Source organism: Passer domesticus, chromosome 10 (genome assembly GCF_036417665.1).
Source record: "Passer domesticus isolate bPasDom1 chromosome 10, bPasDom1.hap1, whole genome shotgun sequence".
In the NCBI taxonomy this organism is placed as follows: domain Eukaryota; kingdom Metazoa; phylum Chordata; class Aves; order Passeriformes; family Passeridae; genus Passer; species Passer domesticus.
The window spans coordinates 27,921,891-27,938,052 of record NC_087483.1 but is presented as its reverse complement, the minus strand read 5'-3'; the positions used below and the strand labels follow the sequence as shown (position 1 = coordinate 27,938,052).

General features: G+C 57.0%; 2 protein-coding genes across 5 annotated transcripts in view; both read right to left on the bottom strand.

Moving 5' to 3' along the window:
- Window positions 1-2,348, bottom strand: part of CFAP65 (cilia and flagella associated protein 65) — a 31,722-nt gene extending 29,374 nt beyond the window's left edge. For 2 of the 4 annotated variants that reach the window (XM_064434785.1, XM_064434783.1), the window contains exons 1-4: window positions 2,187-2,268; window positions 1,260-1,328; window positions 827-981; window positions 51-153 (exon numbers count right to left, since the gene is read on the bottom strand). In XM_064434785.1, coding sequence (XP_064290855.1) covers window positions 51-153; window positions 827-981; window positions 1,260-1,328 — 327 coding nt within the window. In that variant the 5' untranslated portion in view covers window positions 2,187-2,268. Of the gene's footprint in view, window positions 1-50; window positions 154-826; window positions 982-1,259; window positions 1,329-2,170 lie in introns of all 4 variants that reach the window. The other 2 variants (XM_064434784.1, XM_064434782.1) reach the window with 2 other exon arrangements.
- A 2,791-nt stretch (window positions 2,349-5,139) lies between these two features.
- LOC135309027 (motor neuron and pancreas homeobox protein 1-like) lies at window positions 5,140-13,580 on the bottom strand. Its single transcript, XM_064434850.1, has 3 exons — window positions 13,145-13,580; window positions 6,170-6,330; window positions 5,140-5,664 (listed from the first exon to the last, which is right to left on the bottom strand). Exons 1-3 carry the CDS (start codon window positions 13,578-13,580, stop codon window positions 5,356-5,358), a joined length of 906 nt encoding a protein of 301 aa, XP_064290920.1. The 3' UTR covers window positions 5,140-5,355.
- Between the last annotated feature and the right edge of the window lie 2,582 nt (window positions 13,581-16,162).

The window sequence follows — 16,162 nt, the reverse complement described above, 5'->3', positions numbered from 1 at the left end:
GCCCAGAATGCAGCCTGAGCACTGAGGGCAGTTTGATGTTGCTGCTTTACCTTTTCACTGGGCCGGAAAACGACGGGCAGACTCACAGACATACCAGGGCTCAGAGTAATCGGCTGTGGGAAAACAGTGAAGAAGAACGGCGTGGAGGGAGCTCTAGACAACAAAATCAAAGCAAGACATTTTGTCTGAGGGTGGGCAGCTTGTGTTAGCAGAAAAGAGAACAACCAACACCTCCAGACCCCACAATTTAGAAGCACTTTACACACTGGACCACAAGGGTACTTTGGCAGCAAAAGAATAGAGAGGGACAGAACCCAGGTGTCCTGAAAACCTATTCCCAGCTCAAAGTACCCCTTCCTTGAAAAATATTTTATGTTTTCAGCACATGGGTATGAACAAAACACCTAGGGCAGACACATTTGAGTTTCAGAGCAGGGAGGGTCACAGGGACTGCTGGAATGGCTCAGCACCCAGAGGGACTCCGGGAGCAATGGTTTTAGGTCACACTAGCGACTGGCTGGCATACATCCACAATTAAAATCTCACTAGACTGGAAATGCCTCACAGACAGAAGTATCAGCAAAACAGAATTTAAAACAAGGCATTTCATTTAACAGAATTCTGCCAGGAACAAGGCCTGTGTTTCTGAATTAGCAGGTTTCTGTCCTGCACTGTAAGGGTGCACACACTGTCTCCAGCACAGCACTCAAGGGGAGAGAGGGAAGGTGAATCTAAGAAAAGGTGCAGATGTGTCTGATACAGCAGGAGGAGTGAAGATGCAGAGAGAGCGTGAGCAGTGCAAAGGACAAACAAACTTCCCACGCACCTGTAACTCAGCTTCTGAGTTTTCCCATGAACATTTCTCAAGGTCAGGTGTTTGATCGTCTCTCTTCCAAGTTCCCAGTCATGCCAACTGAGTGTTTCAGGCACCTCAATGCCACAGAACACAACTTTCTTCTTCTTTGCCTCTCTTGCAGACACCTTAGGGAGTAGCAGTTTGGGAGGACGGGAGGAGAAATCACTCAAACAAACAGCCCTTTCTCTACGCTCAGGGTTTCTGACTCTGGCAACGGATGAGAGGAGCCACCCCGCGGCAAAACTCCAGGAGTCTCCAAAAGCCCTGCTCTGGAGTCCAGAGAGGACACCTCCTGGCCACAGCCCAAACAGCAGATACTAAAAATTGTGACGAAGGACGTTTTTGTGCTTCTCTCCCTGCCTGCCCGACAATCCACCCAAGCACTCTTTGCTCCTCCGCTCACCTTCCTGCCATAGCCACCCTTCCGAAAAGAGTCAGAGTTTCGGAACTCGTCATGCATCTGAGCGAGCATCTGAGAAACAAGAGGGAAAAGTCCTCACACGCGCTGCTCCCGCAGCCACAAAGCCTTTGCTGCCAGGAGCCGGGCACTGCCAGCGGCCCCACGCCCCTGCTCAGCCTCCTGGTGCCGCTGAGCCCCCTCCCCGCAGGGCAGCAGCCCCCGCTGTGTCCCCAGCTGGCAGCTGGGTGCAGCCCTCTCCGGAAAGCACGGCTGTCCCCATGACCCACGTGTCCCCATGTGGGTCACAGCCAGGCTGTGCTCTGTGGCCTGGCCCCTCGAGCCCTGTATGGATGAGTGTGGCAGTGTTCCCTCAGGGACAGCCTGCCCGGCTCCTTGGGGACAGCCCGCTCCTGCAGGGCCCTGTTCCCTCAGGGACAGCCTGCCCAGCTCCTTGGGGACAGCCCGCTCCTGCAGGGCCCTGTTCCCTCAGGGACAGCCTGCCCAGCTCCTTGGGGACAGCCCGCTCCTGCAGGGCCCTGTTCCCTCAGGGACAGCCTGCCCAGCTCCTTGGGGACAGCCCGCTCCTGCAGGGCCCTGTTCTCACAGGGACAGCCTGCCCGGCTCCCTGGGGACAGCCCGCTCCTGCAGGGCCCTGTTCCCTCAGGGACAGCCTGCCCGGCTCCCTGGGGACAGCCCGCTCCTGCAGGGCCCTGTTCCCTCAGGGAGCGCCTGCCCAGCTCCTTGGGGACAGCCCGCTCCTGCAGGGCCCTGTTCCCTCAGGCACAGCCTGCCCAGCTCCCTGGGGACAGCCCGCTCCATCATGACCCTGCTTGCCCCCGCAGCGGAGCAGAAGCCCGCGCCACGAGTCAGCAGGAGCCCGTGTCCCTCGATCCCAGCCCGGCTCCCTCAAGCACCGGCAGCCCGGGGCACCTCGGTGCCGGTGCCGCTCCGCGCCGCGCGGGCCGGCCCGCGTTGCCATGGAGACCGGACGCGGTTGCAGCGGCTCCCGGAGCGACGACGGCGGCCGCCTCGGGTCAATCGGCGCGGGCAGCGGCGGCCGCCAGGGGGCGGCGGAGGGACGCGCAGGGCCCGGGAGATGGAACGGGAGCGGAGCGGGGAGAGGGCCGGGCAGGCCGGGCAGGGGGGCACGGAGCGGCGAAGGAGACAGTGAGGGGCTCTCAGGGGTGCAGGGAGGAGATACAGATCAAGGGCAGATGGGACGCTCATGGGCAAGGAGATGGAGGAGGGCGGGTGGAACAGGGAGGGATGCAGGGATACTGGGATGCAGGGATGCTGGAGAGAGCGTGGGGCGAGGGGTGTTGAGGATGAGTGGAGAGGAGGAACGGCAGCATAAAGCTGAGCCAGCAGAGGGGGCCTGTGAAGTCCGTGGGTGCATCGGATGGATGAGTGAGGGCAGTGCGGGGACTGCAGGGTGGCAAGGGGCCGCAGGCTGCAGCAGGCTGGAGAGTGCTCTCACAGGGATGGAGCGACACCTTAATGGGGGCAGCCCACCCTGAGCTCCTTGGAGCGTTGGTGACACAACTAACAAGTTGTTATCATTGCCAAAATAGCTATGAGACCAAGACCAGCAAAGGCCCAGAGGGTGGGGAGCCCTGGCTGCATGAGCCCCTCGGGTGTCATTCTCATGGACACCACCATGGGACAGTCCTACATCTTCCCAGTGCCTGCATGACCCTCAAGGAGACAGGACCTTCATTTTTCCGGTGGGGAGGCGCAGACAGTGCCTCCGGGGTGCGCAGGCAGCTCTGTGGTGGAGAGTGGGGCTGGCTGCATCAAAGCACACAGGGAGGGTGCCCGGCAGAGGCAGGAAGGAGATGCAGCTTTAATGGCATTTGTTATGTTTACAAATGAGTCATCCAGCTAAGCAGCTCAGCTGTAAATCAGCACTCTAACTCCTCCAGCATCAGTTGTGTCCCCTCCTTTGTCCCCCTAGCTCTGGATGAGTGCCTGGCTCCTCCAGAAACAACCTCATAAATAACAGCAACAAAACAAACCCTCCTGCAGCCACGGTGGGCCTGAGTGCACCAGGCGCGAGATGAACGCCTCCCATCCATCACTTTAATGATTGTACTCTGCAAATTAAACCTGTCACGGCCCATCAAGGTGAACGTTTTAAGCCTGTGACATGCCTTCAGCTCCCCTCCTCCTCCCTGGCACTTCTGTTGCTTTCCTTCTTGCCTTTTCCTCTCTGCCTCCACCATCCCTGTCGCCAATTTCAGCCCTGCTCCAGCCTGTGGTACTCCCTGTGGTCTGAGGCTGAGCCACTTGCACATCAGATGATAAATGTCTTTGGCCCTGGTGCCAGCATGCCTGTGCCCAGCCCTGTGTTTGTGCTGGGAGCTGGCACAGCTCTCCTGGAGCAAAGGCAGGGAATTAGGTGCCATCCTTTCATGCTTCCCCATCCCTTCATCCTTTCCTTGTATTTCCCCCCCCTACACCACATTTATTTCTCTCTTGCCCCACGTTACACCAACCACGGCAGGCTCTGGGCACCTGCTGCTACCCTAGCTCACACCTACCCCCTTGGAGCAAGGGCTGCAGCCTCCCCAGGACCAGAGCACCCCACTGGGCAATTCCAGGGCTCTGGACACCTGCGTGTCTCGAGATGGACTGCCTGGGGAGAGGGAACGTGGGCAGTGAGGATGCCATGTACCCAGGGGGAAACTGCCGAGCTGCCAGCAGCCACTGCGGGTCACTGTCCCCCCGCACAGGACCGGCATCCATCCGCCCGTCCGTCCGTCCGTCTCCATGCTCCTCTCTCCTGTCACCTCCTTCCCTGCCCACCCCTCTGTCCCAAAACCTGCCCAGACCCTGACAGGCTTTTCCCAGCCTTGCGATGTGTGACAGCCCCCACCAACGCTTACCTGTCCCTCCCAGCACAGACGGCCAGGATCCCACAGGGGCTGCTGTGCTTCGGCAATTCCCACCCCCGCCACGAGTCCCGGGGCAGACAGCCCTCCCTGCCACTCAGGCAGAGCTGGGCACAGGAGAGGACAGCAGGGTGTGGGCAGGAGGGACATCATGGTCTGTCGGGAATGGCCCCTGCTCCACCCCTGCAGCTCCTGGGGCACTGGAGTGGTGAAGCAGCGCTGCCCCTCTGCCTTCACGGCCACCTCAGCACACAAGGGGAGAGCCAGCAAGGCACAGGGAGCATGGCAGATCCACAGGGCCTTCCAGGACCCTCCAGCGTCCTGCGAGGACATGGGCAGCACTTACTTATTAGTGCTTAACCTTTGTGTTTCTAGGGAAGTGGTAGAGGGTGTCAGTCATCATCCTGCTACCAAGGGTTGATTTCAGCCCCCTCAGAGTGAGCAAGATCGCAAGTGCATAATGAAACAAGCCCAGAAAAGAACTTAAGAGAGGTTAAGCATCACCATGGGAAAAGGGGAGCTCACCACAGCACTGAGTCTTTACAGCCTGAGCACTTTCCTGCCTCCCTTCCCCCCCGTTTATTTGGGACAGTGCCACACCAATGCAAGCGGGCTAATTGCAGCATGGAAAACAGCATCAGCTTTGCTTCCCAGGACAGTTTTGCCCTGCAAAGCACAGACCCTACCAGGGATGTACTGGTGCAGGAGGAGGCAAGGCAGGCTGGCATGCAACCTGGGCATCCTTCCCAGCTCTTCATGCCACCAAGGGGAAGGACAAGCTGGCACCACACTGGATGTGCTGCTCCAGGCGCTGTCAGATCTGTAGGGAAGTGGCAGTGCAGTCAAAGAAGGGTCTGGGTCTCTCTTCCAGCTGTGCCAACAGGCTGCCAGCTGTCCCAGTTTGCTCTCCCCACCTTTTCCCCAAAGACTCGGTAGGACAGCACAGTAGCAGGACAGGGGATTTTCCTGTCCCCTAAGGAAAAGCACAGGCATCCAGATAACAGCTTTATAGGGGAGGGATCTGGGGACTCCTCCAGATACACACAGAGGAATAATTACAAGTTAAATAGGATCCAAACATACATAAGTTAAAGGGTGGCAGGTGCCCTGCAGCCCCCTGCTCCTTCCAGGCACAGTCTGTGTCTGCCAGCAAAGAGAACCCCCACAACACAGCCTGGCCCCTCTCCCCAGCTGGCTCCATTCGCCTTTCACAAGACAGAGCCAATCTTCCTCTCCGTGGCACCCATCTCGTCGTCCTCCTCTTCCTCGGCCCCCGAGCAAGACGAGTCCGGGCCGTAGCTCAGCTCGGCGGTGCTGCAGTGCAGGAAGCCCGAGTCAGGGCTGTGCCCCATGAACTCGGGGCTTTCGGCACCTTGTCCCTGGGGCTCGCTGGGCAGCAGCTTCTCACAGGTCTTGCTGAGCCCTCGTTGCTTCTCAGCCTCCACCTGAGCCCCCTGCTCCTTGGCCTTGCGGCTCCGCTTCCACTTCATGCGGCGGTTCTGGAACCAGATCTTCACCTGCCAAGGGAAAGCCCCGGGGGAGAGGATGTACCCTGCTGCATCCTGTCCCCACCCAGCCCCTCGCCTTCCCTGCATGGCGGGCCCCCCAAAACCTCTTCATTATGGGGAATCCCATGGTGCTACAACTATGTACAAAGAGGATGAGGTTGTCACGGGGACAGGAATAATGGGGGCTGCTGCCTTTCCCCCACCCAGCCTCCAGCCAAGGATATGCACAGGGACATTTTCATATTAGCCCCACAAGAAGACCCCTCCCACGGCATGCTGAAGGATGGGAAGGCTCTGAAACCCAAGTTGGGAGTGCCAGGTGAAAAGACGAGCAGTATTTTGGGGTGCCCTCCACAAGAGAACAGGCTGGAGCCCACCAGGCAGGAGATGCCCTGAAGGGCACTGATGGGAGCAGTGGGGTGTGGGGCTGATGGCATTAGCATTGCCCATGACCTTGCCTTGCCCCCCTGGCAGCTCCACGGTGCTGCGCTCCATCCCCCCAGGGCCAAGGTACCTGTGTCTCAGTGAGCATCAGCGACGTGGCCACCTCAAAACGCTTGGGTCTGGACAGATACTTGTTGAGCTTGAACTGGTTCTCCAGCTCCAGGAGCTGCTGGCTGGTGAATGCTGTGCGGGGCCGACGGCACTTCCCCATCAAACCAGACTGCGGGGCAGCTGTAGAGCAGACAGTGGGTGGGGGTCAGGGGACAGCAGACTGGTAGGGGGACAACCCCTCAGCAAACCCAGGATGAGGAAGAAGGTGAATGTCTCCATCATCTCCCACCACAATAATGGCTTTACTGCCTGATAGGAACCTGTGAGATACGTTATCAGGCCTCGGTGTACAACTGGGATCAGTGCTGTGACCGAAATTAATTCTCTTTTTTTATTGCTGGGCCGCACAGGTGGCAGCTCAACGGCCAGGGGCTGTGCTGGGCTGCCCGTGAGCTCCGCTATCTCGCCTGCAGCCCTTGAAGGCACAGCGGCACTGCATCAGCAGGCAGCAGAACAAAGGGACCTTTGAGAGTCCAGCATGGCGTGGCTGCCGCGCTCTGTTTGATCCTTGCTTATCTCCTCTCCACTGGCTTTATTGTCCCCCTGGGGTTCAGCTTTTACTGCTTCTCCCAGCACCAGAGCGGCAATCAAACCCAGGGGTTTGCAGCTGGGAATAAGGTGCTGGAGCAGCAGGGAGGGGCGTGGGGCAGAATGGGGGGAGGTGGTGGTGGTGGGCACTGATGCAAAAGGACCTTGGCACATCCCTGCTGACACATCTTGGGCAACAACATCCTGGAGCATCCTGGCCCAAAAAGTGTGCCGTGCTTGGCAAGGGCCACTCCAACTCACCCACTTTGCTGGGCATGGGGCACCATTCATGTTATCTCCCCCAGATTCCAGCTTTGATCCCAACCTGCCCATCTCCTGAGGTGTCCACCGAGCCCTTCACAAACACAGTGATGACGCATGAGGCAGGAATTTATGAAAGAGCCATTAACTGATCACAACACAGGTTTGATCCCAAGTACCTGGATGCTGGGTCAAACAGATAGAACACAGGCTGGGCTAGGGTTGTGCAAATGCCTCATGGGAGCAGGATAGACACAATCCCTTCTTCTGCCTGTAGCCCCTCAGTGCCAGAGATACAGTCTCTGGGACCCACCTCGTAGCCACTGGCCAGTTAAACGAGGGATTGACTGAACAGAGGCACACTGTGCCAGCGATTCTGACAGGATGTATTACTTTGCATATGAAACATTCAAGGCTAAAACTGAATGAGAGGTTCAAAAGATTTGCAGGACAAATACAGATGAGAGATGTCTCAGCTCTGCAGAGTTCGGCAGCCACCTGGACTCTGACTGGCTGTGGATGCTCTGGCTGTACAAATCCTCCATGGACACATGGGACCAAACAGGTCTGCAAAGGCTTCCTCTGGCTAAGAAAATGAGGTGTTATGGGAACTAGCATCTGCAGGGACGGGGCAGCCCAAGCTAACACCCTTTGCAGTTCCCTCAGGGAGGGAAGGGCCAGAGATGCATCAGAGACAACTGGAGAGGAAATTCATTCTGTTGGTGGGGGCACAACACAAAGAAGCCCCAGGCAGTGTCCAGCAGCCCAAGGACTCTGGGTCCCAGTGAGCCTCCTTTGTTGACAGAGATAGGAAGGTGGCTGGAGCATCTGGAGCCCCAGAATCCCTCCCTGCAATGAGGCTGCACTGTGCAGTTTGGCAGTACCAGGTCAGGGAAGGGCACCTCTGAGCAGTTCCTCTTTCTGAGCATGGTCTGTAGAGAATGTTTTGGGGAAAGAGAAGGGAAGAGGTTGTGCCCTCTCAGCATCCAATAATTCAGGAGTTCTGTGCTTTCTGGAGCTGGAGTGTCCAGGAATCAAGATATATCATATTCCCAGTCTGAATTCCCCACTCCAAAGCAGAGAGCCCAGGGCTCAGCTCCGAGGGCATTGTGTCCTGGTTCCAAGGAGCACAGAAATCCTTCAGACCAACCTGAAAGGCTCCTCTGTGCCTCCCCTAGCAAGGTCATATGTGACCAGACTAAAAGCAGATGCAGGAAGAGTTAGAGGCACAGAAGTGCCTCACAGAAGAATCTCAATGCTAAAAGCAATGCAAGTTTGGTGTGTTCAGAGGAGCCTGGAAGGCAGCCTACTTTAACAACACCCTCTCAAGAGACTCACTTTTCCCCAAGTGAGCTGCTAACGACTGCTTGGTCTAGCAGGTAAAAGAAGAACAGAAAGTTTGTCCAAAATTCAAATAAATCCAAACAGGACATATCCCAAGTAACTGCCAATCCAGGGGATTGATTTCTGGAGCATGGCCCTGCTGCCAGCCCTGATTCCTCCTTCTCAGTGTCCAATTCATTTGCAGTGCAGTGTGCCCATTACAAATATTGTACAGAGCCTGACTTCCTTGGAAACACTTTGCCTCCTGCCCCAGTGCTGACAAAAAAACCCAACACCAAACCCAATCCTCAAACCCCTCTGTCGTGCTGTCATACAGTCTGAGCCACCACCAGTCCAGTGCCCAGCCTACAGAGTGTGGCTGGCCACCTAATCTGTGATCTCCTCTGACAATACACCCTTCAGCAGCTATAATTATCCATCACCACTGCTCCCCAGTGTGACTTGTTCAAGATTTGGCCTCCACACCAGGTGGAGTAAGCCCAAGGCAATGCAGCTGACCTTCAGCCACCCACAGCAGCAGGTTTTCATGGACATGAATGATCAACATCTCTGGCATCAGCTCTGCTGTTACCTTTCCCAAAGGGCTCTAGATCTTTTGTGTGGAGAGAGTATGGCAGAAGAGGATACACAGATTCTCACTGGGAAAAGAAAAAAAGAAGGAGGTAGAAGCTGAGACTGCCAGCATGCTCTGCTGAGTCCCATCCCTCCCTGTCCTGTGACAGGCTGCCACATGGACAAAGAATCCTCCCAAGGGCTGCACAGCAAGCATGCCTCCCAGGGCTTACCTTCTCCACTCAACCGAGCCATGAACCCATCCCTATCACCATCAGCATCTCAGAAAGTATTACCCTTTGGGAAGGCTCTCCATCTTATCCAGCTCCTACCAGAAGACCAGTGACTGCCCCAGCGTCACACCTTTGCTTGCCAAAGGATTTATTTTCTGCTCAGCCATCTCCTCCAGCACTCCATCCAGGATCAGAGCTTGTCTCAACATCCCTTCAGCCTGGCAGGGCTTGGACCCCCTGGTGCCTGGCATCTGGCTGCAGTATCAGTAAATAAATTGCTTGGCCCGGGGCCAGGAATGCCCTCTGAGTCTGAGGCCAGGAGCTCTGCAAGGCAGCTGCCTCCTGGATAATTAGATAAAGCTTATAAAGAATTGTTGGTTTATTTGATACAGTTCCGCCTACTTGATAACAGGGGTAATCCTAGGTTGATATTAACTCACTTGTTTTTAATTTGGTTTGTTTAACTATAGTTCACTTAACTTTGTGGTCTAGCAGATAAAGGAGAGGAAATTAACACCCTGACTGCTTTAGGTGTTTCTCTGGATGTCAGAGCTGGAAGGGAGGGAGGTAGTCTCAGCATCAGGGTCATCACCAGAGGCTTTTTCTGACCTGCCAGCAGCCCTGGCATTATCAGGGGGGCAGCATGTGTAAGGGCACTTGCTACCTCTGCAAGCCCCTTGCTTGCTCCACCACTAAACTTCCACTGCTGCTTGCCAGCTGTTTCCCAGCCCATATTTCCAGCGGACACCAGACCACTGTACACCTGGTGAGCCTTGGAAGGCATTGCTTTTTGCACAAGTTTGATAAGACTTATCCTGCCTGCTCTCTATCCCAGCACAGCCCATCAGCAAGCCCTCTGCCATCATGGGCAGGATCTGATCTGGACTCCAGACCATCAAGTTAGTGAGTGGGTGATGCAAGGAAGTGGTGTGCGTGGAAAGCCATCTAAGCACTGGATCCCTCTGAGAGGATCCTTTGCTCCTCCTGAGAATCTACAGCTGTATGTCACTGCTCCCCACTGCTACAGCTCTCACTGCAGTGGGTCTCTGCACTGGCTCCCACCACTGCACCATACTGACAAACAAGGCAAATAAATCACAGCTCCCAGAAAAACGAATAGGCCTGGCATTCCAGTGCCAAATGCTACCCCTGGGTGGTTCAGAAGGTGCTCAAAGCCCCAGGACGGGATCCAGGCTGGGGACAGCAGAAGCTGGGCAGGCAGCATCCCTGTTGCTGCAGCAAGGGCACGCCTGCCCCTGCACCAGGCCCTGCACAGCCCCTCAGTGCGCATTGCAGCAGAGCAGCCAGGCACCGCGTGCAGCTCTGCACCCGCAGCTGGGAGGGAGGCACTCACCCTGCCCACCGCAGGGCACGGCTCTCACTGAGCCAGCCCGGGGCACCAACTGCCCCAGGCATCCCACCTCCCCACACAGTGATAGCAGGGGGAATGTGGGCAGGGAATACCCACAGAGCTTACAGCTCATGGGCTGTCTTGCTGCTTCCCCCTTCCTGACTGTCCCCAGGAGATCGAACCAGACCACACCTGCAAAACATTGCTACACATGCACCCAAATAAGGAATTTATTCCAGAATTTATTCCTGGAATTCCCTTTAAATAAACCCCAAGGGCGATCACCCCCTGGAATGATCCATAATATGTCCAAGATTCAGATTCATCTCTTACAGCCATCTGTCCACTGCTCCTGGGAGAGTTAAACATGACTGGCACCAGCATCCTTGACACTTGGTCACTCTGGAAACTTCAGCCAGGCAGGTCCGTCCATCTGTCTGTCTAGGCTGGGCTGTGGGACAGGGGGTCCCACAAACTACAGGCAGCCCAGGAGCCCTGTGCCAACAATGGAAGGAAGGCTCCTGCCCAGCCCACCACCCTCCTCAGAGGGATGAGGAAGGGCTGCAGAGGCAGCACATCCCAGGCAGGTGCCCTTTCCTGTCCCTGTCCCTACAGCATGGCCAGCACACTGGGGCAATCTGAGCCCACACACAGGCACAGCCTGCAGCTGGAGCCAGTCCTGCTGAGCACAAGGAGAAGCCATGCTGCAAATGACCCTGATTTCAGGGCTTCAGCGAGCCCACAGGAGCAAAGGCTGAAGACACACTTGAGAACCCTAAGGTTACCAGTGGACAGAAATAAGGATGTGAAGATGGATGAGGTTCTCTTCTGCACAGCAGAAGAATTGCTGAAGTACTTGACAAAATACTTCAGAGAGAAAGAATCCCCACTGCAAAGGGCTCCCTGGAATTGGGAACAAACACCTTTTAATAAGGACATGGACTGAGGCAGTGGTCATCCTGATTTAAAAATTTACAGTTTTGTCAGCTTTTGCTGCATCCTTATTACACCTCCACGTGTCTACCCTGCTTTGGGATCTCCAGAACCCAGACAAGTAACACTTGGGTCAGAAATTGTTTTTCTCCCCTCTGAACTTCCATAGGAGCCCTGGTCAGTGTTTCCCACAAGACCCACTGACATTCTGGTCCAGCACATTCCCTTCACAAGTTGTTCTCATGCCAATAATTTGGGATTTGTTTTCATTTGGTGGGGTTTTGGATACAACCAGCTGAAGATCAATACCCTTCTTTTGAAAGGAAAGGGGCTGATGTACAAATATCTCTATGTTATCCCAGCCAGAAGCTGCACTCAGGGCTACAGGATCAGAGGCAGTGGAGCATTCCCACTTGGTGAAACACAGCCCTGTATGAAGCTGCCAGGATGCTGAGATAGACCAAGAAACCCAGACCCTTCAAAGATAACATGGCCTCGGCAGAGGAGCAGGAAGATGTAATAAATAATAAAGACTTCTAACTAATCAAGATTTATTTTCTCTTGTCTTAGTGACATCTTTGGAGACTGTACACAACCCATAGCACTGGAGGCTTATTCTACACCTCTAGATTCACAGATGGATCCTTCCTAAAGTCTGAGGAAAGCCAGGTAAAGGGAGACAGTGTGCAGAAACAAAACAGCCTGTTTCCCTTTAACCTGACCAGGAACAGTTTGAGGTAGGAGTAATAAATGTGATTTTTTTTCAAGTAATTCTCTGGGGTTTTTTTCGCACTGTTATTTATCCAGCCTTTTAAAATTATTATTTTACAAATGGGCTTTCAAATTTTTAGGATTTTTTTTTTTTTTATGCTCAGCTAACAAATCTGGACACTCTGATAGGGCTTTATTAACCAGTCACTCTCGGTTTAATGCCCATCTTCGCAGTGACCAGCACGGGGCAGGCTCCAGGTCACGCTGCCAGGGGTGCCAGACCCCATCGGGACCAGCGCCTGCAGTCAGCTCCTGCCCGCCCGTGCCCCGCAGGACCCACCGCGGCAGAGCGGGGTCCGGTGCCTGCCCGCAGCTCCGGGGGGCCCGGGGCAGGGCTGGGGCCGAGCGCACCGGGGCCGCCAGGAACGAGCTGCCCGGGCCCGCATGGCCCCGCGCGGGCAGGACCGGAGCGCCGACCAGCAGCACCGGGCCGGGTTCGTTCCCAGCCGCGCCGGGGGGGATTTATTCGTTTCCCAGTTCAGGATTTTGCCTCCGTTCCTTTCTTTTCGTTTCCTTCCCGGCCCGCAGGAGCCGTGCGGGGCCAGCACCTGGGTAGGCGCGGTCCGGCTCCGCCGGCGGCGGCGCGGGCAGCGCTTTTTGGGGCTGTTCCGGAACACCGGGCCGGCGTGAGGCGAGACTTTGCCCTTCGGATCTGCTCCCCAGGGCCTCACAGCCCTCGGAGGTCTCCGCAGGGCGAGTCACGTTCCTCCCAGCAGTGGGACACCCGGCCTCCCCACCCCAGCCCTGCCGGGCTAGGAAGCGGTCTGGGCACAGAGAGAGCCACGCATCGCGGTCAGCGCCGAGGGCTCGGTGTCCCTGCGGGCTCCCGACCCGGGCCACCGGAGGGCCCCGAAGGCGTGGGGCCGGCAAAGCTCAGAGCCGGGCTGTCCAAGGGACCCCCGGCGCTGCAGCGCCCAGAGCCGTGTTCCGCCCGACGGGGGGTCTGTCCCGGGCCACTCACCATTGAAGTCGGAGAGCCTCGGCACCAGCATCCCGGCTCGGATCCAGTGCTCCAGCGGGAAGGAGCCGGCCACGGCCGCCTTCAGGTGCTCGGCGCCGGGCGGCGGCAGGTGCGGGATGCCGGTGTAGGCGAAGGCGGGGTGCTGGCCCCCCAGGCTCGGCAGCGGGTACACGGCGGGAGGGTAGAGGGCCGGCAGGGCGCCGAGCCCGGGGCCAGAGAGATGCAGCAAGCCGGGCTTGGGGACGAAGCCGGCCGGGGCGAGGGGCGCAGCGGCCGGGGCCGCCCGCGGGGAGGGGGTGTCGGAGCGCCCGGCGGGGCCGGGGCTCGACGCGGGGCTCCCGGGGCTCAGCCCCGGCGGGGAGGCGCTCCGCGCCGGCTCTTCGGCCAGCAGCGCTTCGATGCGGAAGTTTTGGGACTTCTCCATGGGCTTGTGCATGGCCCTGCCCCGTGCGGAGCCGTCGAGCCCTCCGGCGCCGCAGCGCTCCCCTGCCAGGGCACAGCCCGGCCGGCCAGCCCCGGGCGAGCCCCGGCACCGGCGGGCATTCACCCGCGGGGCCGCGCCGCGCTCAGCGGGGCTGCCCTCGAGGGCAGCCCTCCTCTCCGCTCCGCCTCCCGGGCACTCGCTCGCCCCACGGCACTGGGGTGGGTTTTAACCCCCTCTCCACCTACCCCTGCTCCCCATTGGCTCCGCTCCGGACCCCCGCCCCGCCGCCCTCCACACCCGCCGCCCTCCTCCGGCTGCCGCAGCCCCCGGACGCAGCAGTGGGCAAACGCCGGGGACTGACCCGAGTTACTCTGCCCCTTCCCCAGCCCCTCCACAGCCAGAGGTCCCCCCAGCCGCCAGGACCCACCCAGCGCGCTGAGCCCATCATTCCCTGCCCCATGGCAGGGAAGCAGGTCTGTGGTTGCAGCAAGTGGAGATCTGGAGAGACAGACAGACTTCAGCACATGTAGGCAAAGCCCTGCTGGGCTCCAGTGCTGCCCTGGCACCGTGGAGCCCCCAGGCACCCGGAGGGCAAAGTGCTTAGCTGGGAGGGCAGGAGAGGCACTGGCTCACCAGCAGGCTCCTCTGCATCCTGTGCTCTGGGATCCTGTGCCAGCTGTTTCCCATTGCACTGCTGTGATCCAGGGAGATCAATAGACCTGAGCTGGACACACAAAGGACCAGCACCCTCCGTCACCCATGTCTGCCCAAGATGCAACCCAGCAGCTGCATACAGGCAGATTGTTACTCACTTCTCTGGTCTTACCTTTCCTAGGCAAGACACAGCTTAGGGAATAACACCTGGAAAGGACAGAGAGGAAAGCTTTGGCTGGTCTGGGCATGGTGGGTAAGCAGGAGCAGAGCTGGTCCAGATCCCCTGGCACTGGCCTTCAGGGAGAGGCAAAGTGTGTGTGACTGCTTTAGGAATCTCTGTCACTAAGGGTCTGCACCTGTGTGTCTCTGGTTCCCACTTTTTTGGGTCCTCTGACACAGTGACACAAGCCTCTGATTTTTTGTACTCTGTGGTGGGTCCTGTCTTAGGAAGGGGAGTAAGGCAGCTGCTATTGCCCTGCCTAAATGTAATCATGGCTAAAGGAAATCCCTGTCCCTGTATTTCTTGTCCCTTCAGCACTTCCAGCACTGTTCTGTTCCCTGAGCAAGAGATGGGTCCACCACACTGAACCCTGTGTGTCACAGAGGCAGCAAGGAGATGCCCAGAGAGGAGAAAGGCAGGAGCATACAGGGCCTTCCTCAGCCTTCTCTGCTTTCTCTGCTCAGTAACCCCAGGGACTTCTCTTCCCAGCACCAACAGACTCTGGTGTGCTGCCTGCTGATCTCCCTGCACACACATCACCCTGCTGAAGGGAGCTGCAAAGGTCCAGTGTGTGCAACAACTTCCTCCTTCCATTGCTCAGCCCAGCACCAGACAGCTTCACTGAGTGGCCCGAGATCCTTCTGTGGGAAAACACACAATGTCCCTTTTCCAGATGCCTCCCTGGGAGACAGAAGGGCAGGAATTAGCCCCATGGAAAGTTCCCTACAAAACCCAAGGAGGTTTTCCAAAGACAAGCAACTCTCCCAAGGATCAGCAGCTCATGCTAGTCCCCAGTTTACTGATGCCAGGGTGATGCAAGTGCAGCCAACCAAGCTGCAGCCTTTGAATTGCACAAGCAAGAAATCTGTGCTGACAGAGCCATAGAACCTGGCTTATTTCTTTATTTGGAAATACCTGAATAAAGAAATCTAGAGAAATCATAGAGGGATGATGAGTGGCGATATTTGGAGCAGACCCTGAGACCCTACAAGAGGGCTGTCCAGGACCACAGCAGCTGGCACACAGCCCATGCCATGTAGGGCAGAGAGATGGTGTCCACAGCTGTGTGGTGGTGGACAGCAGAAGGGGCAGGATGCAAGGCAGTGATAGATGCCAGGGTGCTGATGAGTTCACAGTCCTCAGGGTCATTAATCAGATCAGAGCTGGATTAAGGTGTCCGAGGTCTGATTAGCTTCATTTCCCGCCTCAGGAAGGAGGGAACTCTCTTTCTCATCCATCAAATCCTCCAGTGACAGCTCACCTGGTTGCTAACTAAATCAGAGGATTGTAATAAGTGAATGTGACTGTGGCCTGGCCCCTCACCTCTGCCCAGCATCCCCCCCCTGCACAGGAGGGTGTAAGGCAACCCTGAACATCAGCCCCAGGTGGCAAACCCCAAGATGCCAGCCAGAGAAAGATCTCCAGTTTGAGGGTTCAGGACCCTGTGGACAGAAACTCTTCCAGGAAACCACCCCAGTTCAGGATGTTCAAGAGGGGGAGTTCAAGGGGATATGTTCCCAGTCAGCATCATATTGCTCCCAGTCCCCCCACAGCTCCTGTGTGCTAAAACCTGCCCCATGAACATCTCCATTTGTCCCCTGCCTGATGCACCTCGTGTTCAGTGTGCCCTAGAAGTACCTCCACTTTTAACCACTTAGATTATTTCTGTCCAGAAAGTGCAGACCAGCAAGAGGTCCATGCTGCCCAGGCAACAGTAAAT

Bases quoted from the DNA above. Each gene is read 5' to 3' on its own strand.
- LOC135309027 (XM_064434850.1), bottom strand. From the start codon at position 13,580: ATGCACAAGCCCATGGAGAAGTCCCAAAACTTCCGCATCGAAGCGCTG. The intron at 6,331-13,144 runs GTGAGTGGCCCG...TCTGCTCTACAG, and splicing joins GAGGCTCTCCGACTTCAATG to CTGCCCCGCAGTCTGGTTTG. The intron at 5,665-6,169 runs GTACCTTGGCCC...TTCCCTTGGCAG, and splicing joins TGATGCTCACTGAGACACAG to GTGAAGATCTGGTTCCAGAA.